This window comes from Miniopterus schreibersii (genome assembly GCF_964146895.1).
Source record: "Miniopterus schreibersii genome assembly, chromosome: 6".
NCBI lineage: Eukaryota > Metazoa > Chordata > Mammalia > Chiroptera > Miniopteridae > Miniopterus > Miniopterus schreibersii.
In genome coordinates this window covers 8,745,807-8,769,438 of record NC_138107.1, presented here as the reverse complement: position 1 = coordinate 8,769,438, position 23,632 = coordinate 8,745,807, and the positions used below count along the sequence as shown (strand labels likewise).

At 49.5% G+C, this 23,632-nt stretch overlaps 2 protein-coding genes across 2 annotated transcripts; one reads left to right on the top strand and one right to left on the bottom strand.

Annotated features, from left to right (window-relative positions):
* TMEM217B (transmembrane protein 217B) lies at positions 1–555 on the top strand (the record flags this gene model as incomplete). Its single annotated transcript, XM_081140403.1, has 1 exon — positions 1–555. One exon carries the CDS (start codon positions 1–3, stop codon positions 553–555), a length of 555 nt encoding a protein of 184 aa, XP_080996529.1.
* Positions 556–18,179: 17,624 nt separating this feature from the next.
* Positions 18,180–23,357, bottom strand: PIM1 (Pim-1 proto-oncogene, serine/threonine kinase). Its single transcript, XM_081140153.1, has 6 exons — positions 22,885–23,357; positions 22,671–22,777; positions 22,514–22,564; positions 22,056–22,422; positions 20,351–20,527; positions 18,180–19,628 (listed from the first exon to the last, which is right to left on the bottom strand). Exons 1-6 carry the CDS (start codon positions 22,964–22,966, stop codon positions 19,471–19,473), a joined length of 942 nt encoding a protein of 313 aa, XP_080996279.1. The 5' UTR covers positions 22,967–23,357; the 3' UTR covers positions 18,180–19,470.
* Between the last annotated feature and the right edge of the window lie 275 nt (positions 23,358–23,632).

Sequence of the window (23,632 nt, the reverse complement as noted above, 5' to 3'; positions counted from 1 at the left end):
ATGGATAACAGGATGCTGTCTGTTTTGGTGGGCATCTTCTCTATCCTTAACACCATTCAGCTCCTCATCTTCGACTTGAATGAGCTTACATTACTAGGCTACGAGGATAAGTTCTCTATCTACGTGGACTCGAAGTCTGGGCTAACCTCTTGGATCTTGATAAACAAAAAAAGCATCAGCATCTGCCTGTCCACCATCACCATCATGGCCAGCACCTTGCTGCTCTACAGCATCCACGCGAGCATCTGCGCGGGCTTGCTGTCCTATGCCCTGTGGATCGTCCTCTATGAGCTCATCAACTTCTCCATGGTCCTGCTCATCAACAGAGCCTTGAAATACCAGTTCAGGGAGATAGGTTACCCACACTTGTTCTTCCAAGTCTCTCGCATGCTCCTGTACTTCTTCTCTCTGCCCTTTATCGTCAAGTATACGTACAACCTTTATATGGACCCCAAGACTTTAAGCAAGATAAGCCGCCGCAGGCTCTCCTCCATCACTACTCTCGACTCTTGGACACACGTCGGGCCAGCAATGATGTACCGCAAGTTAAACTGAACTGTGGCAGGGAAGAGAGAGAGAGGGGGACAGTGCTCCCCAACAGTGGAGCTCCCCTTCCCCGCCTACTTTTGTTGCTTCTGTTTGCCTTTTTGGGGTTGTTGAGTTTTGTGCATTTAAGAGTGATTCTTGAGGGAGGGAAGTTTGCATGGATCGATTACTGTGCGTGTGTTTGTGACTTGCTTAGCATTGAATTATATACTACCTTCGTGCTTGCTTATCGCATGCCGTTGTCTCTCATGGCCCCCTCCTCTCTGCATGCCCTTGGTTTCTAGTTTTTCTCTCGTGGATTGCCCACACATGCCTGGTTCTGCTGAGTCCTTGTAGCGCAGTGCTATCTGATAGAACTTTCTGTGCTGGTAGAAATGTTCTGTCTCTGTGCTGTCCACCAGCTACATGTGGCTGCTGAGCACTTGGAATGTGGCTCTTACTACCCAGGATTTTCAACCTCTTAATTTATTTTTATTTCAGTAGCCACATTTGGCTAGCTCCTAGCTACCACATTGGAGAGCACAGTAATACAAAGCCTTGTGTTACTCCCGCATGAGCCATCAAAAGAACCCCTTCCAGCGTCAGGCATCACCCTGCTTCCCTCATACTTTTCAGAAAATAGTAAGAAAGCTCGAGAATTTCTCACTTTAAGAACATTTTGGACTGAATAGTTTGTCTTGTAAAGGGCTGCCCTGTGTACTGTAAGATGTTTAGTAGCACCCCTGGCCTCTGCCCACTAGATGCCACTAGATCCTGCCATCCTTGTGACAACCAAAAATATCTCATTGCCAGTTGTTCCCTAGGGGGCAAAATTGCCCCCAGTTGAGAACTATTATTTTAAAACAATACACCCTGGCACCAAAAGCTGGTGTGTCACTACTGTCAACTAATGAAAAGCATCTTTTACTGAGAGCTCTTTACATTCACCATCTTGCATAGTTTTCACCCTAATGTTTCCATTTTATGGTTTGACGAAACAGAGTTAAGACTCTTAAGTGATGTGATCAAGGTCACATAGTAGAAAAAGCAGGATTTGAATCTATATCATCTGACTCCACACACAAATGTCCTGTTTGGTCCCCTGAAGCACTTTTACCAAGAGTTTAAAAAAAGGGGGAGCTCCATTTAGGATATTTCCTTTTCCTTCAAAAAATGTTGGGAGTAAAGTCAAGGGACACTGTTTTGACCACACTCCCCCAAACCACTTTTACTGAACACTGAGTACTAGGTGCTATTCTAACACTTCACTCAATTCTTCCCACCACCCTAAGAGAGATTTGGAGCCAGGCCAGTTTCCAAAATGACCACCAGATGGCAGTCAGCAGTAAGCTTTTGCTCGGCTCTGCGGCCTGGGCGGGATTCTTCAGGGCTGGCTGGCTGGCTGGCTGATTTGCGATTTAGGGAGCCACAAACTGATGACTGAGGACCAATAGTGTGGATTCCTGCCCTAGTCTCACAAGGTGTGCCTAGACTGATTGTAACTTGTTGGTACCAGACTTCAGGGTTCTGCTCCCCATCCCAGCTGGGGGGGTGGGGGGTGGGATTGGGAGACTGGAGACCTCTGCAGGGAAGAGGTGGAGGGAGAGAGCTAAGAGCTGCCTGATGCAGAACAACTTAAGACGCTCAGACACAGGCTGGTGCCCCTTTACACCAACACTCCAAAGTGTGTACATCTGCCTCCACTTCCTGGCTTCCCGTTCTGTCTAAAACCCCCTTACTTCCACTGAGACTGGGCTTGGTAAGATGATCTCCACACTGCCCAATCCCAGGTTCCGTTCTCGACCTTCTCTTGCACGACCTCTCCATGGCTTTTGCCCAGCTGATCCCTCCCTGTTTTGCAAGCACTTTCCTCTCTTGGCCTAGGGACACAAGGCCTTCGCCCTCCATCGCCTTTGCAGTCTCCTTCTCATCTCCCTGACCTCCAAGCATCGCAGTGCTCCAGGGTCAGTCCCTGGTCCCGTTCTCACCCCTGTCTCAGTCACTTCCAGCTCCCACCCAGGCCCACTGCAATAACCTCCATGTGACATCTGCAGCCTGGACCTCTCCCCTGTACTGTGCACTTGATCCAATTGCTTCTGTGCTGAAGCAGGCACCTCTAACACGATTCCTGACAATCCCTGCACACTCATCACCTCTCCTTGAATGTGGACTGAACCCCCAACAAAACCCATCAGCTTCATCTTCAACACAGATCCAGATCTACCGCTTCTCATCGCCTCCACTGCCACCACCTAGCCCAAACCGTCACCATCTTACTCCCAGACTGTTGCACTGGTGGCATGCTAACTGGTCTCCCCAATGCCACCCTTGTCCACTCTGCGTCAGTTCTCCACCCAACAGCTGAAGGGATCCTGTTGAACCCTTAGTCAGATCACGTCTCCCCTACTCCGCTACTCATGTCCTGCCAGGGCTCTCCACCGCACTCGGAGTAAAAACCCTGAGTGTTTACCATGGCGTGCTAAGCGACCCAGTTCCCTGTCATCCCTCTAACCACTTTGTCTTCCCTCCCTCTGCTCCAGCCACACTGACCTCCTTGCAGTTGCTCTTACACACCCAGCACACTCCAGCCTCAGGGCCTTTGCACATGCTGTTCCTTTAGCCTGGAATGTTCTTACTCTGTATAACCACCAGCTTCCTCTGTTGTTCCTTTCAGGTGTCTGCTCAAAAGGCATCAGAGAGGCCTTCCTACCAACCTATGTGACACAGCCCCTCCCCAGCTTATTCTCCTCTAAGCCACTTATCCTGCTTTACTTTTTCATAACTTGTGCTGTCACCTGACTTACCTCTCGGACCCCTCAAAATATGAGCACCGTATTTTCTTTTTTTAATTTTTATTTAATGATTTTAGAGAAAGAGGGAAAGGAAGAGAGAAACATCGATTTGTTGTTCCACTTATTTATGCATTCATTGGTTGATTCTCTTTTTTTAATGTTTTTTTTATTGACTTCAGAGAGGGAGGGAGAGGGAGAGAGATAGAAACATCAATCATGAGAGACAGTTATTGATCGGCTGCCTCCTGCACGCCCTGTACTGGGGACCAAGCCTACAACCCGGGCATGTGCCCTGACCGGGAATCACACCGCGATCTCCTGGTTCATAGAGTGATGCTCAACCTGCCGGGTAATTGGTTGACTCTTGTATGTGCCCTGACCGGAGATCGAACCCAAAACCTTGGCTTATTGGGACGACGCTCTAACCAACTGAGCTACCCTGCCAGGGACACTATATATAGATTTAAATAAATCTTTATTGATTTGAGAGAGAGAAAGGGAGAGGGAGAGAGAGAGAAACATCAATGATGAGAGAATCACTGATCAGCTGCCTCCTGCACACCTCCCGCTGGGGATCGAGCCCACAGCCCGGGCATGTGCCCTGACCAGGAATCGAACCCTGATCTCCTGGATCCTAGGTCGACGCTCAACCGCTGAGCCACGCTGGCTGGGCAGCACCACATTTCTTCATTGCTATTTTCCCAGCACCTAGAACAACGCCCAGCACATAGGAGGTGCTCAACAAATATTTATGGAATGAATGGACACAGACCTTCAGCAGAACAGAACAGCCTGTCATTCCTTGTTTTCCAAATGGTGGTTACAGTGCATGGGCTGGCGAGAGGCAAATTCCTGCTGCTCGCTTCTGGAGTCTGTGGTGGGAAGACCCCCCCAGGGGGCCTGCTTTCAGCTTTCTTGTCCCTTCCTTCCTCCCTCACCCCCTTGCCTTGCAGTAGCACTGACCCCAGACGCATCACCTCCGCCTCCAGCTCCCCCTCACCAAGCCCAAAACAAGCCTTTGGAGCAGCGCAGGCCCGGGGAAGGGCAGTGCTCTGAGAGCTGGCCCCACGCCCATGGAGAGCTCCTGCTTTCCACCCTCTCTTGAGCTAGGAAGTATAGTATACCCTGGAAAGCAAGACGCAGGCCACATTCCCAGGGGCCCCCAGCCCACTGAGGGGCTGGGTCACTCGGGGCAATTTACACCCGGTGTGATAGGTGCTGGGGGCTGCAGGACAAGTCTCAACTCTCAGAGGGCAGAAAGTCAGGGAAGTCTTCCTGGAGGAGGAGACCTTAAGATCCTAGAAGAGAATATAATGTAGCCCTGAGAAGGGAGGGGAGGGAATGGAAAAGTGGGATCCTGAGAAGGTGCAAGTACCCCTGAGATAGTCGCGCTCTAAGCTCTTATTTGTCATTTCCACCTGAGGGTGAAGGAAGGGACTCAGTTCAGGGCACAGTGGTGTCGAGAGTAGGCAGGAACTTCCCCAGAGAGAGAGCTCCCCTTTCCCCACGGCCTGGGCGGCATCCACCACGCCTGTGCGCATTTTTCTTTCCCACCCCGCTGCCATGGCCTGGAACCCCAGATCTCCGCTAGCAGCGTGTCCCACAGAGGTCACGCTTCATCCTGTGTTGACTTCTCCCACCAGTTTCAAGACATGCGAGTGTCTGTCTGCCTCCCTTCAGTCCCCCGCTTCCTTGCCCCCGCACCCCCGCAGCTGCCCGTCGCGGCTGCCCTCGGCCTGTGAGTCCCTTTCTCTCTGCTTTGGTCTTGTCTGGCTATTGGTCTGTACATAGGGACTGATGCCTTGCTCTTTTTTCCCCATCGATTTGCCCACCCAACAAGTGGGTACGGAGGCCCCTGGGAGCCTGTCCCTGGCGAGGCCGCCAGGCGACAACAGGCTGACCTCCTGACCGGCCAGACGGCCTTCACGTGGGCAAGCTGCTTGTGAAACCCTCGGCTTCCTTCCCCTTGCCTTTCGTCCCTTCACCAGCTGCTAGTAAACAGAAAGTTATTTAAATGCTTAAATATTTCTTTCATAAATTCATATGATTTTCTTCCCAGGGAAATAGGCTTTACAAATGCCTTCTGACTATTAATTTATTAATTTTGTTTCCTAAACAGGGCTTCACGTGTGTGCGTGTTTGTGCATCTGTGTTTGTGTATATGAGTGCTTCTGCTTGTGCACATGGTGTTTGTGTGTGTATTTGTATATGTTTGCATCTTTTCATACATGTGAAAGGCAGAGTTAAGCAATTATTTTGTGATTATCAGAAATAAATAACTTACATATTAAAGATATAAAAAGGTTAAAAAAATTTTTTTTAAATCTCCTTCTGCCTCCTACCAAGACTGCCTTTTTCCTTCAGAAATATATTCCATGAGCCTGGCCGGTGTGGCTCAGCGGTTGAGCGTCGACCTAGGATCCAGGAGAACGCGATTCGATTCCCAGTCAGGGCACAGGCCCGGGTTGCAGGCTCCATCCCCAGTGGGGGGCGTGCAGGAGGCAGCCGATCAATGACTCTCTAATCATTGATGTTTCTCTCTCTCCCTCTCCCTTCCTCTCTCTGAAATCAATAAAGATAAATATTTTTTAAAAAGATAGAAAAGAAATATATTCCATGAGGGGCGACACTAGACTGCATCTTATTTAAACGGGATGTTTGGTTTTTCTCTCGCCCAGCAGCGTGACACTGACAAGATGTATTCTATGAATGAACTGGAGATGGAACCTTGAAACCCTCTTCCTTCTCAGGGTTTTAGGGGGACAAAGGATCCCTTTCAGAGGGATTGGGAGAAAGTAGTAGTAAGAAGTGCCCAGGCAACTAGAGATCCTATCAATTCTGCAAACAGACACTTGGCAGCTCCTTCTCAAGGTTTCCAAGCTCCTGCCCCTTCCTCTGCCCAGACTGAACCTGCTACCAGCACCCTGACCTCAGCCTGCCCCACCTCCCATCCAAGGATCTCTTGCATTTTCTGGCCTGCTTGAGATTATTTTATTTAGCATTTGACCACCTTTGTACCATAACCACCCTCCTTTGACTCCTCTGACATCCTGAAACACGCCTATGCTTCCTAAACATGTACACTCTTTCTTTTTTTCTCTCTCTCTCTCTCTTTCTCTTTCTTTCTTTCTTTCTTTCTTTCTTTCTTTCTTTCTTTCTTTCTTTCTTTCTCTCTCTCTCTCTCTCTCTCTCTTTCTCTTTCCTTCTTTCTTTCTTTCTTTCTTTCTTTCTTTCTTTCTTTCTTTCTTTCTTTCTCTCTCTCTCTCTCTCTCTCTCTCTCTCTCTCTCTCTCTCTCTCTCTTTCTTTCTTTCTCATTTATTCATTTATCAAAATGCATGGCTTGTCAACTGTTTGCTGGAAATTATACTAAAAAGTGAGGCAAAATTTAAAAACAGGATGTGGACCTGGCCAGTGTGGCTCAGTTGGTTGAGTGTCGTCCATGCACCAAAAGCTTGCTGGTTTGATTCCTGGTCAGAGCACATGCCCAAGCTTTGGGCTCAATCCCGGGTAGGGGGCATGCAGGAGGCAGCAGATTGATGGTCCACTTTCACATCAATGTTTCTCTTTCTCTCTCCCTCTCCCTTCCTCTCTCTCTCTCTAAACAAACAAACAAAAGAACAAAAACAAAAAAACTGGATGCAGTCTTGGCCCTGAATCAAGAAGGGGGCTTGTGAGGAAGTGATTACAATATTATATAATAAATGGAGTAACAAAGGTAAGTCCAAAGTGCGGTGTTTTCTCTATTTCTCAGTGGTTTGGTCACCAAATGTTTATTGAGCACATGCTATACATCAGGCCCTGTTCTAGATGCTGGCACTACAGGGGTGAAGAAAACATATAAAGTTCCCGCTCTCGCAAAACTTACATTCTAAACAGGGAAGACAAGAAATAAGCAAGTGGACATCTAAGTATATATCATAATTTCAACTAGTGATAGGCACAAAGAAGAAAAGAAAACAAGGTGATACAATATAGTTTTACCCTGGATAGTGAGACTTAGCCGTTCCTAATAATCCCAACCTCTTGTGATTGACTGTTTCAGGAGCAGGCCCAAGGCTCAGTGGAGAGGGCATCCAGGAGGCCTTTGGATAAGGAATGTCTCTCTGGGGAGGTGATGCTTAACAGGACTGTGAAGATCTGCAGGAAGGGCATTCCAAGCAGAGGGAACAGCAAATGCAAAGTTCCAAGCAGTGGGAACAAGTTTGTTGTGTTCACAGAATAGTCAGAAAGGCAGTGCCTGGGGCACAGTGAGTGAGCCATGGGGAGTAGGATGGGTCCACTGGCGGCATCCCTCACAGCCCCTCTAATGCATCCTCCTGGGTGTCGGCGTGGAAAGCTCAACCCAAATGTTCCAGGCTTCCTTGCAGCTGAGGTCCTAGGGGCTGGATGTAGAGTATTGGGACAGTAAAAACAAGGCAGAGACCATCTTTCTCCCACCTTTGACTGCAGCTGGCAAATGAGGTCATGGAGCCACCCCAGTTGTCTGCTGCAATGACCCGGTGCTCAGTCACTAGCTTTGTGGGCAGCTGTGACTTTCTGAGCCCTGGGTTGCTATTGTGGCATTTATTTTTGGAAATCAACAGTTCCAAAGGTGAGTCCCTGATCCCCAGCTTCCTGAGGGGGCAGTGACAGCAGGTCCCCTGGCAGGCAAGTTCAATGGTCATGCAGGAGTCATCCCTAGAGGCCCAGCACCAACCGAAGGAACCAATTCCTTAGACTCGATCTCTTTCCGCCTCAAATACCTGGAATGTTGTCTGGTTTCCCGCAGCTGGTCCTGGCGTTTGGGACACCCAGGTCTCATGTTTGGGAGACCCCACCATCAAACAGAGAAGTACCCGTCTAACTCTACCTGCTGTTTCCCAGGCCAGAGCCAACTCCTTATTCATAACAAATCATCTCCCCTCGCTGCCTCAGGACAGCTCAAACTTGGTCGAGGAAGCGTTGGCAGTCCCGATAAACAAGTCTAGGAGTTTCTCTTTGTCTGCTGAGCTTGTTGAATTGCTCAAAGAATTAGAGTAGATGCAGCAAACATGGTTCAAATGAATGAACTAATTTAATTCTCTCTGAAATAAAGCATATTGTTTTCCCCATTTTACAGGTGAGGATGCTGAGGCCCGGGAAGGTTGAGTCACTTTTTGAGTCACACATAAAGTGGCACTGCTGGGATTTGAACCCAGGCAGCCTGGCTCCAGGGTCCCTCGGTTCATCACAACCAGGCAGTGTGTGAGGCACAAGGGAAGCATTAGGAGAGGGAAGCAGCGGCAGGAGTGACTGTGACCAAGGGAATTGGGGCAGGCTTCCCTTCCCCGTAAAGAAATCGCTCATCTGGTCAACTCTGCGAACAAGCACTGGACCTGGGCTTTGTGCTGGGCCTTGAGAAAGGTCCTGGTGATGCAAAAATGAGTGAGGCCTACTGTGCTGCCCCTGAGGGGCTCACAAAGTAGGAGGGGAAGCTGGCAGCTAAGAGCATTAACTGGGATGGGGGATAATTAGGGACCCAGCGCCAAGGAGGGGGTCAACTCTGCAGGTGACTTAGGCATAAGGGAAGGCTTATGAGATGAGGGACACACAAGCTGGACTGTGAACAATGAAGACGGTTTGCTAGGCCAACAGTTTGGGTGGGGGTGTGGGAGGCAGAAGCCATCCTCGATGGAGGGAACAGCAAGTTGGTGGGGAACAGCATGGTGTGTCCAGGAGGGGGGAGCTCGGTTGGGTTCTGTGGTGCGGTGCTGGGGGCAGCAGCCGCGAGGAGGCTGCAGAGTGAGCAGTGGCCATGCCTCGAAGACTCCGCCGTGCAGGGCCGAGGATGAGTTTGCACTTTGCTCTGGGAAAGTGTTTTTCAACATGAGGGTTGCAACCCACTCAAGTATGGTGAGGTCAGTTTAATAGGTCAAGACCAGTATTTTAAAAATGAACAAGAAATTGAATGGAGTAGACTAAAATAAAAAAGAGAAATCCAATGCTTTTGTATTAAGAGTAAGTACAATTTTGTACAAATGTTGTTTCAGGTTTATATATTGTGGCAAATACTGCAAGTTCTCCATCAATCCGTTCTCCTCTGTTCATTTTAATAATCAGACCCCCAAGTGCTGGCACATGGCTGCCCAGCTGGAGACGACATTTTCCTCTTTGCAGTCAAACGTGGCTGCGTGAGAGTTCTGGCCAACTGAGCGTGAGCAGAAGTGGTGTGTGCCACTTCTGGGTTATGCCCCAAAAGGAATGGCATGCCCTCCTTTGTCTTTCCCTTTTCCCTCCGGCTGCATACAGGCATGAGTGTAGGAACTGGAGCAGTCACCTTGGCACAGACTTGGAAGCTGTGTATTGCTGGTTAGAGCCTTGAGAAGCACACGCCCAAACTACGAAAGAGAAGGCAAGTTATGTGAAAGAGAAGTTAACTTCTACTTTATTTAAGACACATTTCTTTTACAGTATCTCAGACCAGTCCCTAATACAACGTATATGCATATGTATATGTTTACACACACAAACATACCAGGTCATACTGTAAATTATATATTACCATAGATTGTGGTTTAAAAAAAACAGAGGAATTGGCTGCCCTTAAATGATATTTAAGGCAAATGAGTGATATGACCAGATTTGTACTCCCAAGCTGAAAGGAACTTAAGGATCACTTAGCCCAGTGAGTCCTTCCTCTTATGGATGGGAAACTTAGACCCATAGAGGCTGGGTACCTGATTCAAGGTCCTGGGGCTCAGTGGCAAGAGCATGTCCTTCAACCTTGATCTCTGAACCCAAGCCCCGGCCCTCCCGTGTCACCAGCTGACAAAGATTCATTTATCTTGTTCTCTCTTTTAATCCCCCAACACTTTTCTGCACCACATTGTTCCCCTAAATTTCTAATTAGTTCAATTCAATTCAGCAAATTTTTTAATATGTTTTTACTGATTTCAGAGAGAGGAAGGGAGAGGAGAGGGAGAGAGAGAGAAACATCCACGATGAGAGAGAGTCATCCATCAGCTGCCTCCTCCACGCCTCCTATTGGGGTTCGAGCCTGCAACCTGGGCATGTGCCCTGCCTGGGAATCCAACCTCGATCTCCTGGATCCTTGGAAAATTATTGGGTTTCTGAGTCTGCTTTTCTCATATTTAAGTGGGAAATGATTGTATACTTGCAAAGCATCTGTCACATGGTAGGCACCCAATAAATGGTCATTTCCACAAATGAGCACATGCTGTATGACACCATTTACATGAAATTCTAGAACAAGCACAACTAATCAGTAGTGATCAGAAAGTGGATCAGTGGTTGCCTGGAGGAGGCAACCACTTTTGGGGGAGGGATATGGAAATGCTCTATATCTTGATAGTGATAGTGGTTACACAGGTGTGTACAATTGTCGAAACACATCAGATAGTTCACTGAAAATGGGTGTTATTTAGTGAATGTAAATTATCCCTCAATAAAGTTGGTTAAAAAAAATCTCATTCCCTTCCTTTTTGTATCAATGAAAATATGTTGGATTAAGGAACTCATTATAGAGTCAAATACACATTTTAAGTTCTTTTTCATTTTATTTTATGTTTTATTGATTTTAGAGAAGGAGAAAGGAAGAGAGAGAGAAACATCTATGTGAGACAGATTCATTGATCGGCCGCCTCCTATACGCCCACACCCTGACCTGAATCAAACCCACAATCTATGTATGTGCCCTGACCTGGAATTGAACCTGTGACCTTTTGCTGTATGGGACAGTGCTCCAGCCAAGGCAAGTTCCTTTTCATTTTAGATTATTCATATCACCACATAATTTTCCTCATTAATTGATGTAAATAAATAAGACTTGCCTTAATATCAAATCTCACTTTTTAACTGACTTGTATAATAAAACCCATAGTTCTTGAAAAGGAAACATTTCAATAGCACATTGTTAAATGGGGTGTGTGGGGAGGAGAGGTTACAAAAATTATATAAAGAAAATATGCATGTATAAAAATATTATAAATATATGGATGTGCTAAGAGTATTTCTCTCCAGTGTTGTAGCATTATATCACATCACTTTAATTCACTTTACACTATTATTTTTACTAAAAAGCATTTGCCATTTTAAAAAATATATATATTTTTATTGATTTTTAGAGAGAGAGGAAGGGAGAGAGAGATAGAAACATTGATGAGAGAAACATCAATCAGCTGCTTCCTGCACGCCCCCTACTGGGGATCAAGCCCACTACCCAGGCATGTGCCCTGACCAGGAATCGAACCCGTGACCCCTTGGCTCATGGGATGACATACAATCAACTGAGCCACACCAGCCGGGCCATTTGTCATTTTAAAAAAACCTATTTGCACTTGGAAAATTTGTGAGCATCTTTGTGTCTTGGGAACTTCATGAGTGGAACTGAGAGGCGAGAGGTGGCGGGTGGAGACTCAGGGGTTGGCCTCAACCATTGTCCTGCAGGCACACAAGCGATATTCAGTTACTGGGTTGTTGGGAGACCCTGGGCAGGGGGACCTAAGAGGCCTGGAGTTCCGGAGAGAGGCCTGTGCTGGAGTGCGGGAGCCACAGCGGAGATGGCCCGTGGAGCTGGGCGAGGGCAGAAGCCCGCAGCCCCGCGCTGGGCAGTTTCCTTGGCTTCTGCAGAGTCACCCCCGCCCCGCCCCGTCTTGCTCCGTGCAGCAGGCTGACCTGGGGACGGCCTCACACCAGGTGGGGGCCCTGGTAGGAGATGAGAGGGTGGGAAGGAGACAGCCGGGTTATTTACTTCTCTGTCTGGGTTCCTGGGGTTAGCACAGACTGAAGCTTCCCCTTTGAAGGTCGAAGGTCCGGGATCCCATCGGGCCGGCTCTGCTCCCTCCGCCCTCGGGTGCTCAGCCCCAGGGCACAGCGCTGCCCACCTCCCGGTTTCCCAACACCTGCCCCATCTCTGAAGAGCTCTTCGCTCTCCTCACTTTGCCCGTCCGAGACTGCCGCCTGCTTCCTGCCGAGGGCCTGGGACCAAGGCCGAGCAAGGGTCATACCCCGGGGAGGAGTTTGGAGGAGGGTGCGGCCAGCAGTGTACGAAGCCTGCAAGGTCAAGCTGAGGGTGAGGGCGCAAAGGTCAGGGGGATGGGCGGCCTGGAGGAGGAACTGGGAGAGGCACCCGGGAATTGGGTGGGTGGTTGTGGAGCAGGGACCTGAGCTGGAGATCAAAAGAAGATAAGACGGGAGAGTTGAGAGAAGGGAGCGGGCAGAGGAAAGAACCAGGGCAGAGGTAGGCAAGGAGGCAGCCCGGCCCCGGGTGAAGAAACAGGGCTCTTTGGCCCAGCTGTGGTGAGCAGGCATTGACCCACGGGTGAGTGTGTGCGTGCACATCCACACGCATGTGTAACACCCACACCACCCTACTGTACGTGCACACCAACACACACACTCCAGCACATGTACACCACCCTGCTCACTACACACACCGAAGATACAATATGTGCACACCCCCCCCACACCACACCATCACCTCTGCACCACCTCAGACACACACCACGCACACACCCACATGCCACACCCCACCCCATGCACAACAGTCGCCGTCAGATCCATAGAGCTCACTGGGAGCCCATGCAGTCGGGTCTTTGCTTTGCTGTGGCACTTGTCCATTTGCTGGGGTCACAGTGAACTCTAAAGGGTGCAGATGAGAAAAGCCTGGTTCTGTCTACTCACCCATGAAAAAGGAGTTCTCAGTGTTGTTGGCGTGGTACCTGGTGCATAGTAGGTGGTCCAAGGATAAATCCAAAAGGGCTACATGGTTACTGGCCCTCACCCTGGGGTATTGGGCAAGGGCTACACCTTGCTGGGCATGCAGACCTCCTAAGCAACTTATCCCAGGGGGCCCCTAAAGACTGGCCTCCACGGGCCATAGCCCAAATACCTGTCCATATCATGGAATATTCTAGAGTGAAAATGGACTGAGTGCTACAACGTGCACTAATCTTTACAACATAATGTTGAGTGAAAAGAGCAAGTTCCAGATCGCTACATACATGCATGATCCTCTTTATAAAGTTCAAGAACAACTAAAACTAAACACTACATAATTTAGGAACTCATGCCTATAAAATAAAAACTTTTTAAAGAAATCTAAGAGAATGCTAAACAAAATTTCTGACAGTAGGTTATGTCGGATAGAGGCAAGGAATGGAGTGAGAGAGGATCATAAAGATAGATGGATGTCATTGTTGATGTCTTCTTGAGTTGGGTGAAGGCTCACCACCCAACATAATGAAATAATGACAGCAGGCCATGCCTGGACCAGGGGTGAGAATATATTAGAAGCCAAGGATTATGATTAACTCAATTCTGTACATCGGATGTGCTTTTACAATAAATAAAAATAAAGTCTGTCCTCTCAGCTTGACCCTAGTTCTGCTTATTTTTGCACTTCCTCCCGCAGCAACGCGGAGGGGTCACTGTAACCTTGCTCTTGGCAATCGGGGTTAGTAGTACAAGGCTGGGCAGGAAGTGTACTGGGGGATGAGGCCATATCTGCTACAACACTGTTCTCGATAGGTCCTTTGTGGTGAGGGTTTCCAAGAACCAGCAGAGCAGTTGAGGGAGCTGAGCAACATTTACAAGAAATGTGCCCTGGCCCCTCCCCCCTCCCCTCCCCCTCGTCCCCTCCCTCCTCCCTTTCACCGCCTCTAACGCTTCCTCTCTGCCCCAGACCCAGTGCGGGGTAACTCACAAGAGCCAATAATGAATTATTTCCACAGAATAGAACTTCTCACCCGGCTCTCTGGAGTGTGGGAAAGACCTGCCCCGACCTCCAGATCCTGGGCCCTGAAGGAACCTTGATGTGACTAAGCCGCACAAGTATTTATTGAGAGGCAGATTAGCAGAGTGATAAGGACTATGGATTGCCTGGGTCCAGATTCTGACCTGGCCACTTCTTTAGGTATGTGATCTTTGACATGGAAATTAACTGCTCTGCACCTCAGTCTTCCCCATCTGTAAAATGGGGATAAATCATAGCATCTACCTCATGGAGATTTGTTGTAAGATTAGGTTAATATGTGCAAAGCTGGACACATAGTAGGTACTGAATGAGTGTTAGCTGTTATTGCTAAATATTAAGAAAGATGCAAATGAATCAAAGAGACCTTGGTCTAGCGCAGAAGCTAGCAAATTTTTTCTAAGGGCCGCATAGTAAATATTTTTGGCTTTGCCAGCCATAAGGTCTCAACTACTCAAGTCTGCCCCTGCAGCACTAACACAGCCACAAACAATTCATAACTGGATGAGCTTTATTTATGAACACTGACAACTGAATTTTATATAATCTTTCTGTGTTGCAAGATAATATTCTTCATTTGAACTTTTTCTACCATTTCAAAATGTAGAACCTAGCCTTAGTCTGCAGGCCGTACAAAACCAGGTGGTATGCCAGACTTGGTCAGCAGGCCATACTGTGCTGGTCCCTGATCCAAGGGGGGGAAACATTAGCCCCTCTGGGTTTCTCTGCTCTAGCAGCTCTGAGCCTCAGTCTGTTCGGTTACAGGTGAACAAACTGAGGCTCATCCTTCAAAGCCCAGTTGAAATGTTGCCTCCTCTTTAAAGCCTTCCCAGATCACCTCAGCCAAGGAGGCGCTATCTCCTGCCTCCTATGTGATAAGCACTAATTTGTTCATTACTTTTAAAATTTTATCATGAGGCCCGGGACGTACCTCACTTGGTTGGAGCATCGTCCTGGATACACCAAGGTTGCCAGCTCGATCCCCAGTCAGGGCACTTACAAGAACCAAGCAACAAATGCATAAATGAGTGGGATAGCAAATCAGTGGTTTTTTTCTTTTTTTCTTTCTTTCTTTTTTTAAATATATCTTTATTGATTTCAGAGAGAGGAAAGGAGAGGGAGAGAGAGAGAGAGAAACATCAATGATGAGAGAGTCATTGATCGGCTGCCTCCTGCACACCCCCAACTGGGCATCGAGCCCGCAACCCGGGCATGTGCCCTGACCGGGAATCGAACCCCGATCGCCTGGATCCCAGGTCGACGCTCAGCCGCTGAGCCACACCCGGCCGGGCTCAATGGTTTTTTTTCTCTCTCTCTTTCTTTCTGTCACACCTTCTCTAAAAATCAATAAATAAAATAAAATTTTATCCTGAAATATTTAAGATAAACCCAAAACTATAAAGAATAATGCAGGGTGACCCTGGCTGGTGGGGCTCAGTTGGTTGGGCATCAGCCTATGCACCAAAAGGTTGCCGGTTCGATTTCTGGCTGGGGCACATGCCCAGGTTGTGGGCTTGATCCCTGGCAGGGGATGTGCAGGAGGCAGCTGATCAATGGTTCTCTCTCACATCCATGTTTCTCTCTCTCCCTTCCTCTCTCTCTAAAAATCAATTAAAAAAAAAAAAAAAAGAATAGCCTAGTCGTCGTGGCTCAGAGGTTGAGCATCGACCTAGGATCCAGGAGATCGGGGTTCGATTCCCAGTCAGGGCACATGCTAGGGTTGTAGGCTCCAACCCCAGTAGGGGGCGTGCAGGAGGCAGCTGTTCAATGACTCATCATTGATGTTTCTATCTCTCCCTTCCTCTCTCTGAGATCAATAAAGATACATTAAAAAAATAATAATAATGCAGGGTGGAGGGGAGGTAGAAAAGGGTAAAGGGGATAAATGGTGATGGAGACTTGACTCTGAGTGGTGAACACAATGTAATATATGGATGATGTTATTATAGAATTGTACACCTGAAACCTATGTAATTTTATTAACCAATATCACTCCAATAAATGCAATAAAAATAAAATTAAAAATAAAAGGAGTAATGCAAACACCTTAGTCTTTACCATCTGGCTTATGAAATGCAGCCTTGCCCAAACAGTCGAAAGGCCCTGTGCAGATACCCCTCCCAAAATCACAACCTCCCTTCCTCCTCCCCAGAAGTAATAACCACTATCCTGATTCAGGGGCTTATTGCCCTGTACTTCTCAGTACTTTCACTACATATAGATCTGTATCCAGATATAGTATTTGTTTGCATAAGTACACTCATTACTTAACCCAATCTTCCCATAATTTAACACAGATCTTGCTAATAATCCAATCTAGGGGTATCTGTATTTAAAGATTAGTTTCAGAGTGTGACACCTTGCCCAAGGCACCCAGGTAAGTGATGGTGGTAGGATTCAAAGGCCGAGGAGGATTCCCAAGGCGATGCTCCTAAACAGTGCTCCCTCTATATCCTTGTGGCCAAGCAGTCATATTAGTTATCTGACTTCCTTTCCACACTAGATTTTAAACTACCCATGAAAAGAGACTAAATATGACCTTTCACCCTTCCTAGACAACCCCTAGTATGTTGCACCCAATAGAAGCACAATATGTATTTGTTCAGAGACCCTTAGTAGTCTCAGTAGAGGATGGGGAAACTGCCAGAAACTCAAGGGGAACAAGGGTGGGGCTTTGCTAGATTTCGTTACAAGTTTGGAGCAATTTTTAATTGTTCACGTGTCAACTTTACTGGAAAGGATGAGAGGCATGCAACCCTCATGTTCCAAGAGGTTGGGAGTTCGTGAGTTGGGGGGGGAGGGAGGAGGGAGGGAAAAGGGGAACTCAGCCCCAGAACCAAGAAATCCTTCCTTCCTTCCTCTCCTGCAGCCACATGGGCAGAGTTAGGGTTTGGGATCTAGTCCAAGCTTAAGGGCAGACAGTGAGGAGTGATAGGTATTGCAGCCTGGACCCTCAAGCCTCTTGACAGGACAGCATCCTGGCCAGCGTCCAAAGGGTGTGCACACGCACCAAGGGGCGAGGACAGGATGACCCACAGGGAAGGCAGAACGTTAAGAGAACTGCTGCTGCTGCTGCTCATAAACAAGAAGCCAGCCTTTACTAATACTTATGCAAACTGAGTGCTCTCAGCATGTCAGGCTCTGTCAGGCTTGTGCTAAGTGGCCTCATCTACCATCCAGTTTAAACTAAACTCAAGAAATGAACAAGGGCCCTGGCTGGGCTGTTGGTTGGAACATCCTCCCGTACACAGCAAAAGGTCTCAGGTTCGATTCCTGGGTTGCAGGTGTGTCCTTGGTCAGGGCGAGTGGGCGGGGCGGGGGGGGGCAGTGGACCGATGTTTCTCTCTATATAAAATCAATATGCATATCCTCGATGAGAATTTAAATATATATATATACATATAAATGAACAAGGGGCTTAAACAGATTCCTTGAAAGAAACAACATACTAAAAATACTAATTATCCCAACCAGGGATAATGGAAAGAAATAACAGAACATGTCACCTACTGTTTATAAACCTGCTGTCAAGGTTTGACATTGGAGGGGAAAACCCTGTCTGCTTGTCAAAAAGCACATTTCCACTCATCCACTATTGTTCATGAACAAACCCATTAAATGTGAAGGGAACGTGAATCAGTAAACTAAGAGTAATTAGTGTTTCCAATAACTGGGATATGTACCAAGGGTAGGTACATGCTGTTTTACTAGTGGGAGACAGCTGCAAAAAGCAACTGACAATAGGGCTGTTTGATAGCTCAGTTCACTAGAACTTTGCAATGATGGAAATGTTCTGTACTTTCAGGGCCACTACTCACAAGTAGCTATGTCTAGAAATGTGGCTAGTGCACCTGGAAAATAGCCACACGGACTGTAGTAGTGAAGCTTGAGAACTTGCATTAAGTAGAGACTGGGACTTCACTGGGCCCAAGCCAAATCTTGTCCACGATCGCCTCCCCCTCCTTTGGCCATACATCGTTTCAGAAAGTGATTACCCCAGACGTCCTGCTGAAGGAACCTGATTTAGGCTGCAGTTCCCTTTTTCTCCTCGGATAGGGTTCTGGCACTTACCAAGTGGTCAAGAGATGCACATGAGCATGTCCACATGGACAACACTTAGAAGCCACAAGTTAAGATAAAAGGTTTTTATTCAAAAAACGCCAAGTATAAAAAAAAAAAAAATAAGATCTCTTTTATTCCCCTGTACAGTATTTCACTCAGATAAGACCAACAGGCTACATGCTGCTCAAAACACAGCCCCAGAGAGGATCCGGAAGGCACACCATCCAGAACTGGTTTCCATGTCTCTACCCTATATACACAAGTCAGCGACGCCCCTCCCCGTCACCCACAGAACCCACCCCCGGGGGCCGCAGCAGTGGGGAGCTGCAGCAGCTGTCCCGCCTGAGAGTCCCATCACCCTAAGAACAGAGCAAGTGTCACAGCCCTCCCCCAAAAGGTCCCCAAGTCAGAGGGAAAGGAGGGAAGAAAACTATGGCGGCGGCCGTGGAAGCTTGGAGCTGGAAGGGAACCAAATAAATAAATAAATAAATACATAACGTTGACCTCCAGGTTAGAATGCGCATCTTTCAAAAAAAAAAAAACAAAAACAAAAACAAAAACAAAAAAAAACAGGTAAAATAACTTAAAGGCAAAAATTTTTAAAAATTAGATCAACTACAATCCTCTTGTACACTATCATGCCAACTGTACACACATTTACAGGTTTTCTGTTGATTTGCATTGTTTGTGCATATTTTGTGTGTGAGGTCTTGGCTTTGAAACAGTTAAGTAAAAACCAAAAGGGAAGACCAGAAAAAAGGGCAGGTGGCTCAGCATTTGGCCCTGTAGCCTCTTCCATGGCACCTTTCATATGAAGGAGAGGGGAGGGGGGCAGGAGAGAGAAATAGGGAACCAAACCCAGGCAGATTTTTGGAGAAGCAGCAGGTAAAAGAGGCAAGTTCAAGTATTTCTCCCAGCACAGCCGGAGTCCCCACAGAAGGCACTCAGAAGAGTCGGAAGAGGTGACAGGGACTTAAAATGGTGCTAGTCCTATCCCACCCCAACCCGTTTTCCCCCAACCCGACCCATCGCGGCATTCAGCAGAACTCGTGATGAAGGGAACAGTTCCATGGCAGGGTTCTGACCCACCCCCCACCCCCACCCCGGGATTTTGCAGAGTCCAGCAATGCTGGCTGGACACCTATGAGGAGAGAGCATCTATGAGGAATTCAGGCCTAGGACGCTGGGAGAGGAGTTTCTTCCCCTGCCGGAGGCATCCTCCAGGGGCCTGGGGTCTGGAATGAGTTGTAAATGTTGTTCCTGTATCAAGCACTGTCCTGCTTAGTGAGAAGTGTCACTGGTACAGAAGCTTCCCCTCCCTGGAGCATCTGACAGGAGGGGAAGACCTGCTGGAAAAGCTGCTATTTGCTGGGCCCTGGCGACAGGCTGTGGAGGTGGATCTCAGCAGTTTCCTGGGGCAGGAGAACATCCTGCATCCACGGATGATTCTGGATTTCTTCAAAGGATGGCCGATCTGATGGTCTCAGGGCCAAGCACCATCTAATGAGATGCTGACACTCTGCAGAAAACAAGAAAGGTCATGAATGACTCAACCTGTTTTTGTAAAGCAAAGGCCTTCCCAATTTGCTTCCTGGGGGCCTGCAAGTCTGGGGTTCAACACAGACCACATACTTTCTAGCACTCGTTTTCTTTAGTGAGAATGTATTACAATCTGGACCCAACAGTCTGCTTTCAGCTAAAAAAAACAGCACCCCTCTTAAACCTGTGGTTTTCAAACTTCAATAGCTCGGGCCTTTCCCACGACACCCACTCACCAGAAATAGGAAGGATGACAAGGGATTTTGATGAGACATCAGTGAGCACGAGGTGATTCAATTCACCTACCAACTTACAAATATGAACACCACCCACAATGAGGTCATTGGAACCGCAAAATTTAGAGCCTGCCTTAATTTAAGGGAGAAGGCTCAAAGGGCCCTCAACTTTTTACTCCCAGTCAGTCACTGAGGGATCAGGATGGCTCTGCTGGCACTTTAAAAAACCTTTCAGTGAAACTAGATGGTCTTTTCTTAATATTTTCACACTCGCTCTTCCTCTGACCGCCTAAGGAATTCTCAAATGCAAACCATTCGCCTCCTGGGGGTCAGCTCGCAGGGTGAATCACTGGCCCAGGATTCTGCTAAGCCAAAGGTGGGTGGGCATCTCCTGGAGAGCAAAGCTCTCCAGAATCCAAAGACTGTGTTCTTGCTTGTCCTCAACAGGGGGCTTCCCAGAAGTTACCTGAAGAGACCCGCTGCCTGAAGAAAACTTGGCCCCTGATGATCTCCTCATCGTGCTCAAAAGGAATATCTCCACACACCATATCGTAGAGCAGGATCCCCAGAGACCACACAGCCGCTGACCTGCCGTGGTAGCGATGGTAACGGATCCACTCTGGAGGACTATACACTCGGGTCCCTGTGAGCCAGGGGAATAGAAAGGAAAACAGGCTTTTAGCAAAAATAAAACACCAAGCAACTGAGGGGTGTGCTGAGTAACTCTAAAACAAAAGGCACCACCTGCCTTCTCTCACCATTTTCCCCTGTAAGCTAAAAGGAGTGGATAAGCAGCTTATGGCATCTCTCCAACCATGACCCACCTCTCTACCAGCCTAGGCTATACACTAAAATTCTTTACAAACTGCTCCAAGAAACAAACAGGCTGGCCGCAGACCCAAAGCCTGAGGCCTGTATGTGGCAGGACCACCCATAAGGGGATGAAGGGACGAATGTCTGCACAGTCAAGGGAGGCATCCCACAGGCTAACCTTAAACTGCATTGAAGGTTGCCCAGGAGCTAGGGTGAGAGTCTCATCTCAGATATGTTGATGCAGGTGAGGACACTTGCACAACATCCTAAGTCAGGGTGCCCTTTGGGAGGCCTTCCTCCCCACCCTCTGAGCGCAGGGGCAGACACCCACACTCTTTCCTCCCCACACTGGAAAGGTAGACAGCTGCAGAGCTGGTTTCAGACCACGTGATTCCTGTTTACAAACTTTGGGTTGTAAAAAAAAAAAAAAAAAAGTAGGGGCCATCCCTCTGGTGCTCACCAGGGGGCAGCAAACACTCGAAAGAAAAAACATGGGAGGATCCGACCAGCCATTAACTGTTAAATACAAAAAAATGCAGCCCAACCCAGCGTCCTCCAAGGGCAAATAAACACAAACCACAAGCCCCAGTCACAAGTTTTGAAAGGCTGTCGTTTGTTAGGTTAAGCTGCTCAGATGGCGACCCACCCGACTTTGCTTTGATCTCAAGCTCTTCATTCCATCTTTTCTGAAAGAACCCGCTCCAAGCCCCTCCCTAGGATAGGTTTTCATTCTCTCTTCGGAGACACCCAACTAATTTTCAAACCAGCAAGAGATCTTATTTCACAACATTCATTCCCGACTCCCTCGCCACACAACACCGAGAGAGAGAAAAAAAATCAACAAAATGAATTATTTAGTGAAACTACTGTTTCTATTCTTTATCCGTCCCTCGATCAAAGGGGAGGAAAAACTGCAGCTCTGAAAACTACCTTACCAAAAAAAAAAAAGCTAAACTCATAGAACAAAACTAAAATTACAAAACCGGCATCAATTTTCATCTCTCCCGCTCTCTCCCTCTCCCCCCTCCCATCCTTTTCCTGGCGGGGAAAACTGGGTCAGACTTCAGAAATCTGGGCTACGGCCGGTTGCCCGCAACCTCTTATTCATCGGCAAAGCTTGGAACCCACCGAATTCCACTTAAAAAAATAAAATAAAAATCATGCCAGAAACATTACAGGTTCAGCTGGCCTGAAATCGCCGGCTGGGAAGCGCTCTTCGCCCCACCCCTGCTATCATGGAGCCAGGCGGCCCGATGACCTTTACAAAGGGCCGGAGAGGGAGGCTGGCGGAGGCCTCCAGGCCAGGCCGGGCCACCTGGGCAGCTCCCCCCGGAGGCTCCCTCCCAGGCCTGGCTCACCGTCAAAGTCCGTGTAGACGGTGTCCTTGAGCAGCGCCCCCGACCCGAAGTCGATGAGCTTGAGCTCGCCGCGACTGAGGTCGATGAGGATGTTCTCGTCCTTGATGTCGCGGTGGAGCACCCCGCAGTTGTGGCAGTGCCGCACGGCCTCCAGCACCTGCCAGAAGAAGCTGCGGGCCAGCTCCTCCTGCAGGGCCCCTCTTTCCGTGATGAAGTCGAAGAGGTCCTGCACCGGCTCGGGCCTCTCCAGGATCAGGACGAAACTGTCGGGCCTCTCGAACCAGTCCAGGAGCCGGATGACGCCGGAGAAGCCCGAGCTCACCTTCTTCAGCAGGACGACTTCCATGGGCACTCGGGTGCCATTGGGCTGCGGGGACAGGGACGCAGCGTTAGGGCGGGAGTCGGAGGGCGCCCCTCACCCCACCCATCCCGGGGGTCGCTCCCTCCTCGGCACTCACCAGCTCTCCCCAGTCGGAAATCCGGTCCTTCTCCACGTGCTTGATGGCCACCTGGAAATCACCCCAGGAGAGCCTCGTTAGATCCCCTCGCTGAGCCAAAACACAGCCGTGTGACCCCCGCCCGGCGCGCCCTCCCCGCGGCGGGGCGCCCACTCACCGGCAAGTTGTCGGCGACACGGATGCCTGAGTAGACGGAGCCGAAGCCGCCGCTGCCCAGTAGCGGGCCCACCTGGTACTGCGACTCCAGGGGCTCCTTCTCCTTGCCTAGGAAAGGGGGAGACGCAGGGAACTTAGTGCCGGCCCGCGAGCCCCCAACTCCCACCCTGAGGGTCCAGCCCCCCTCCCCATCTCCGGATCAGGGAGGCGCTCACCCGGCGCCAGCTTGGTGGCGTGCAGGTCGTTGCAGGGCGCGGCGCGCAGGTGGGCAAGCGAGTTGATTTTGGACAAGAGCATCCCAACCTCCAGGGTGTCGACGCAGGGACGGCGTCTGGAGGAGCTGCGGCAGGAGCTGGAGATGGGACTGTGCCTAAGGCTGGGGCTAAGGCTGCGGGTGGCGATGCGGCTGTGGCTGCGGCTGGCGCGGAAGGCCGAGGGCGAGTCGGAGGACAACTGGGGGTGCTGCCGGGGCTGGCGGCTGGTGGACCCTCCGGAGGGGTCAGGCAGCGCCGAGGGCGACGGGGTGGACGGCTCGCGGGACTCGCGTGGCAGGGCCGCGGCACAGGGGGCTTGGAGCTACTGCTGCTGCTGCTGCTGCTGCTGCTGGTCCCGCCGCCGCTGCCGCCAAGTCCTCTCCGGCCTTCGCCACCGGGGCCGCTGCAGCAGACGCCCGGCTCGCCCAGCAGCCAGGAGTAAAGGGGCGGAGCGCGCCTGCAGGGGGCGCGCGCTGGCGGGCGGGGACGGGGCGGGGCCTCTCCCGGAGGCCTAGGCGGGGAGCCGGGCTGCCTGGCTGACAGAGGGAGGAGAGGGGGTAGGGAAGCCGCCCGCCCGGGCGCCTCCCCCGCGGCCCCGCCCCCCGGCCCCGGCCCGGCGGCGCATCCCCAGCCAATCAGAAGCCGCCGATCTGCATAGCGCGGCGCGCCCCGCCCTGATCTCGCGGTCAGAATGGTGTCTACGCCGCTA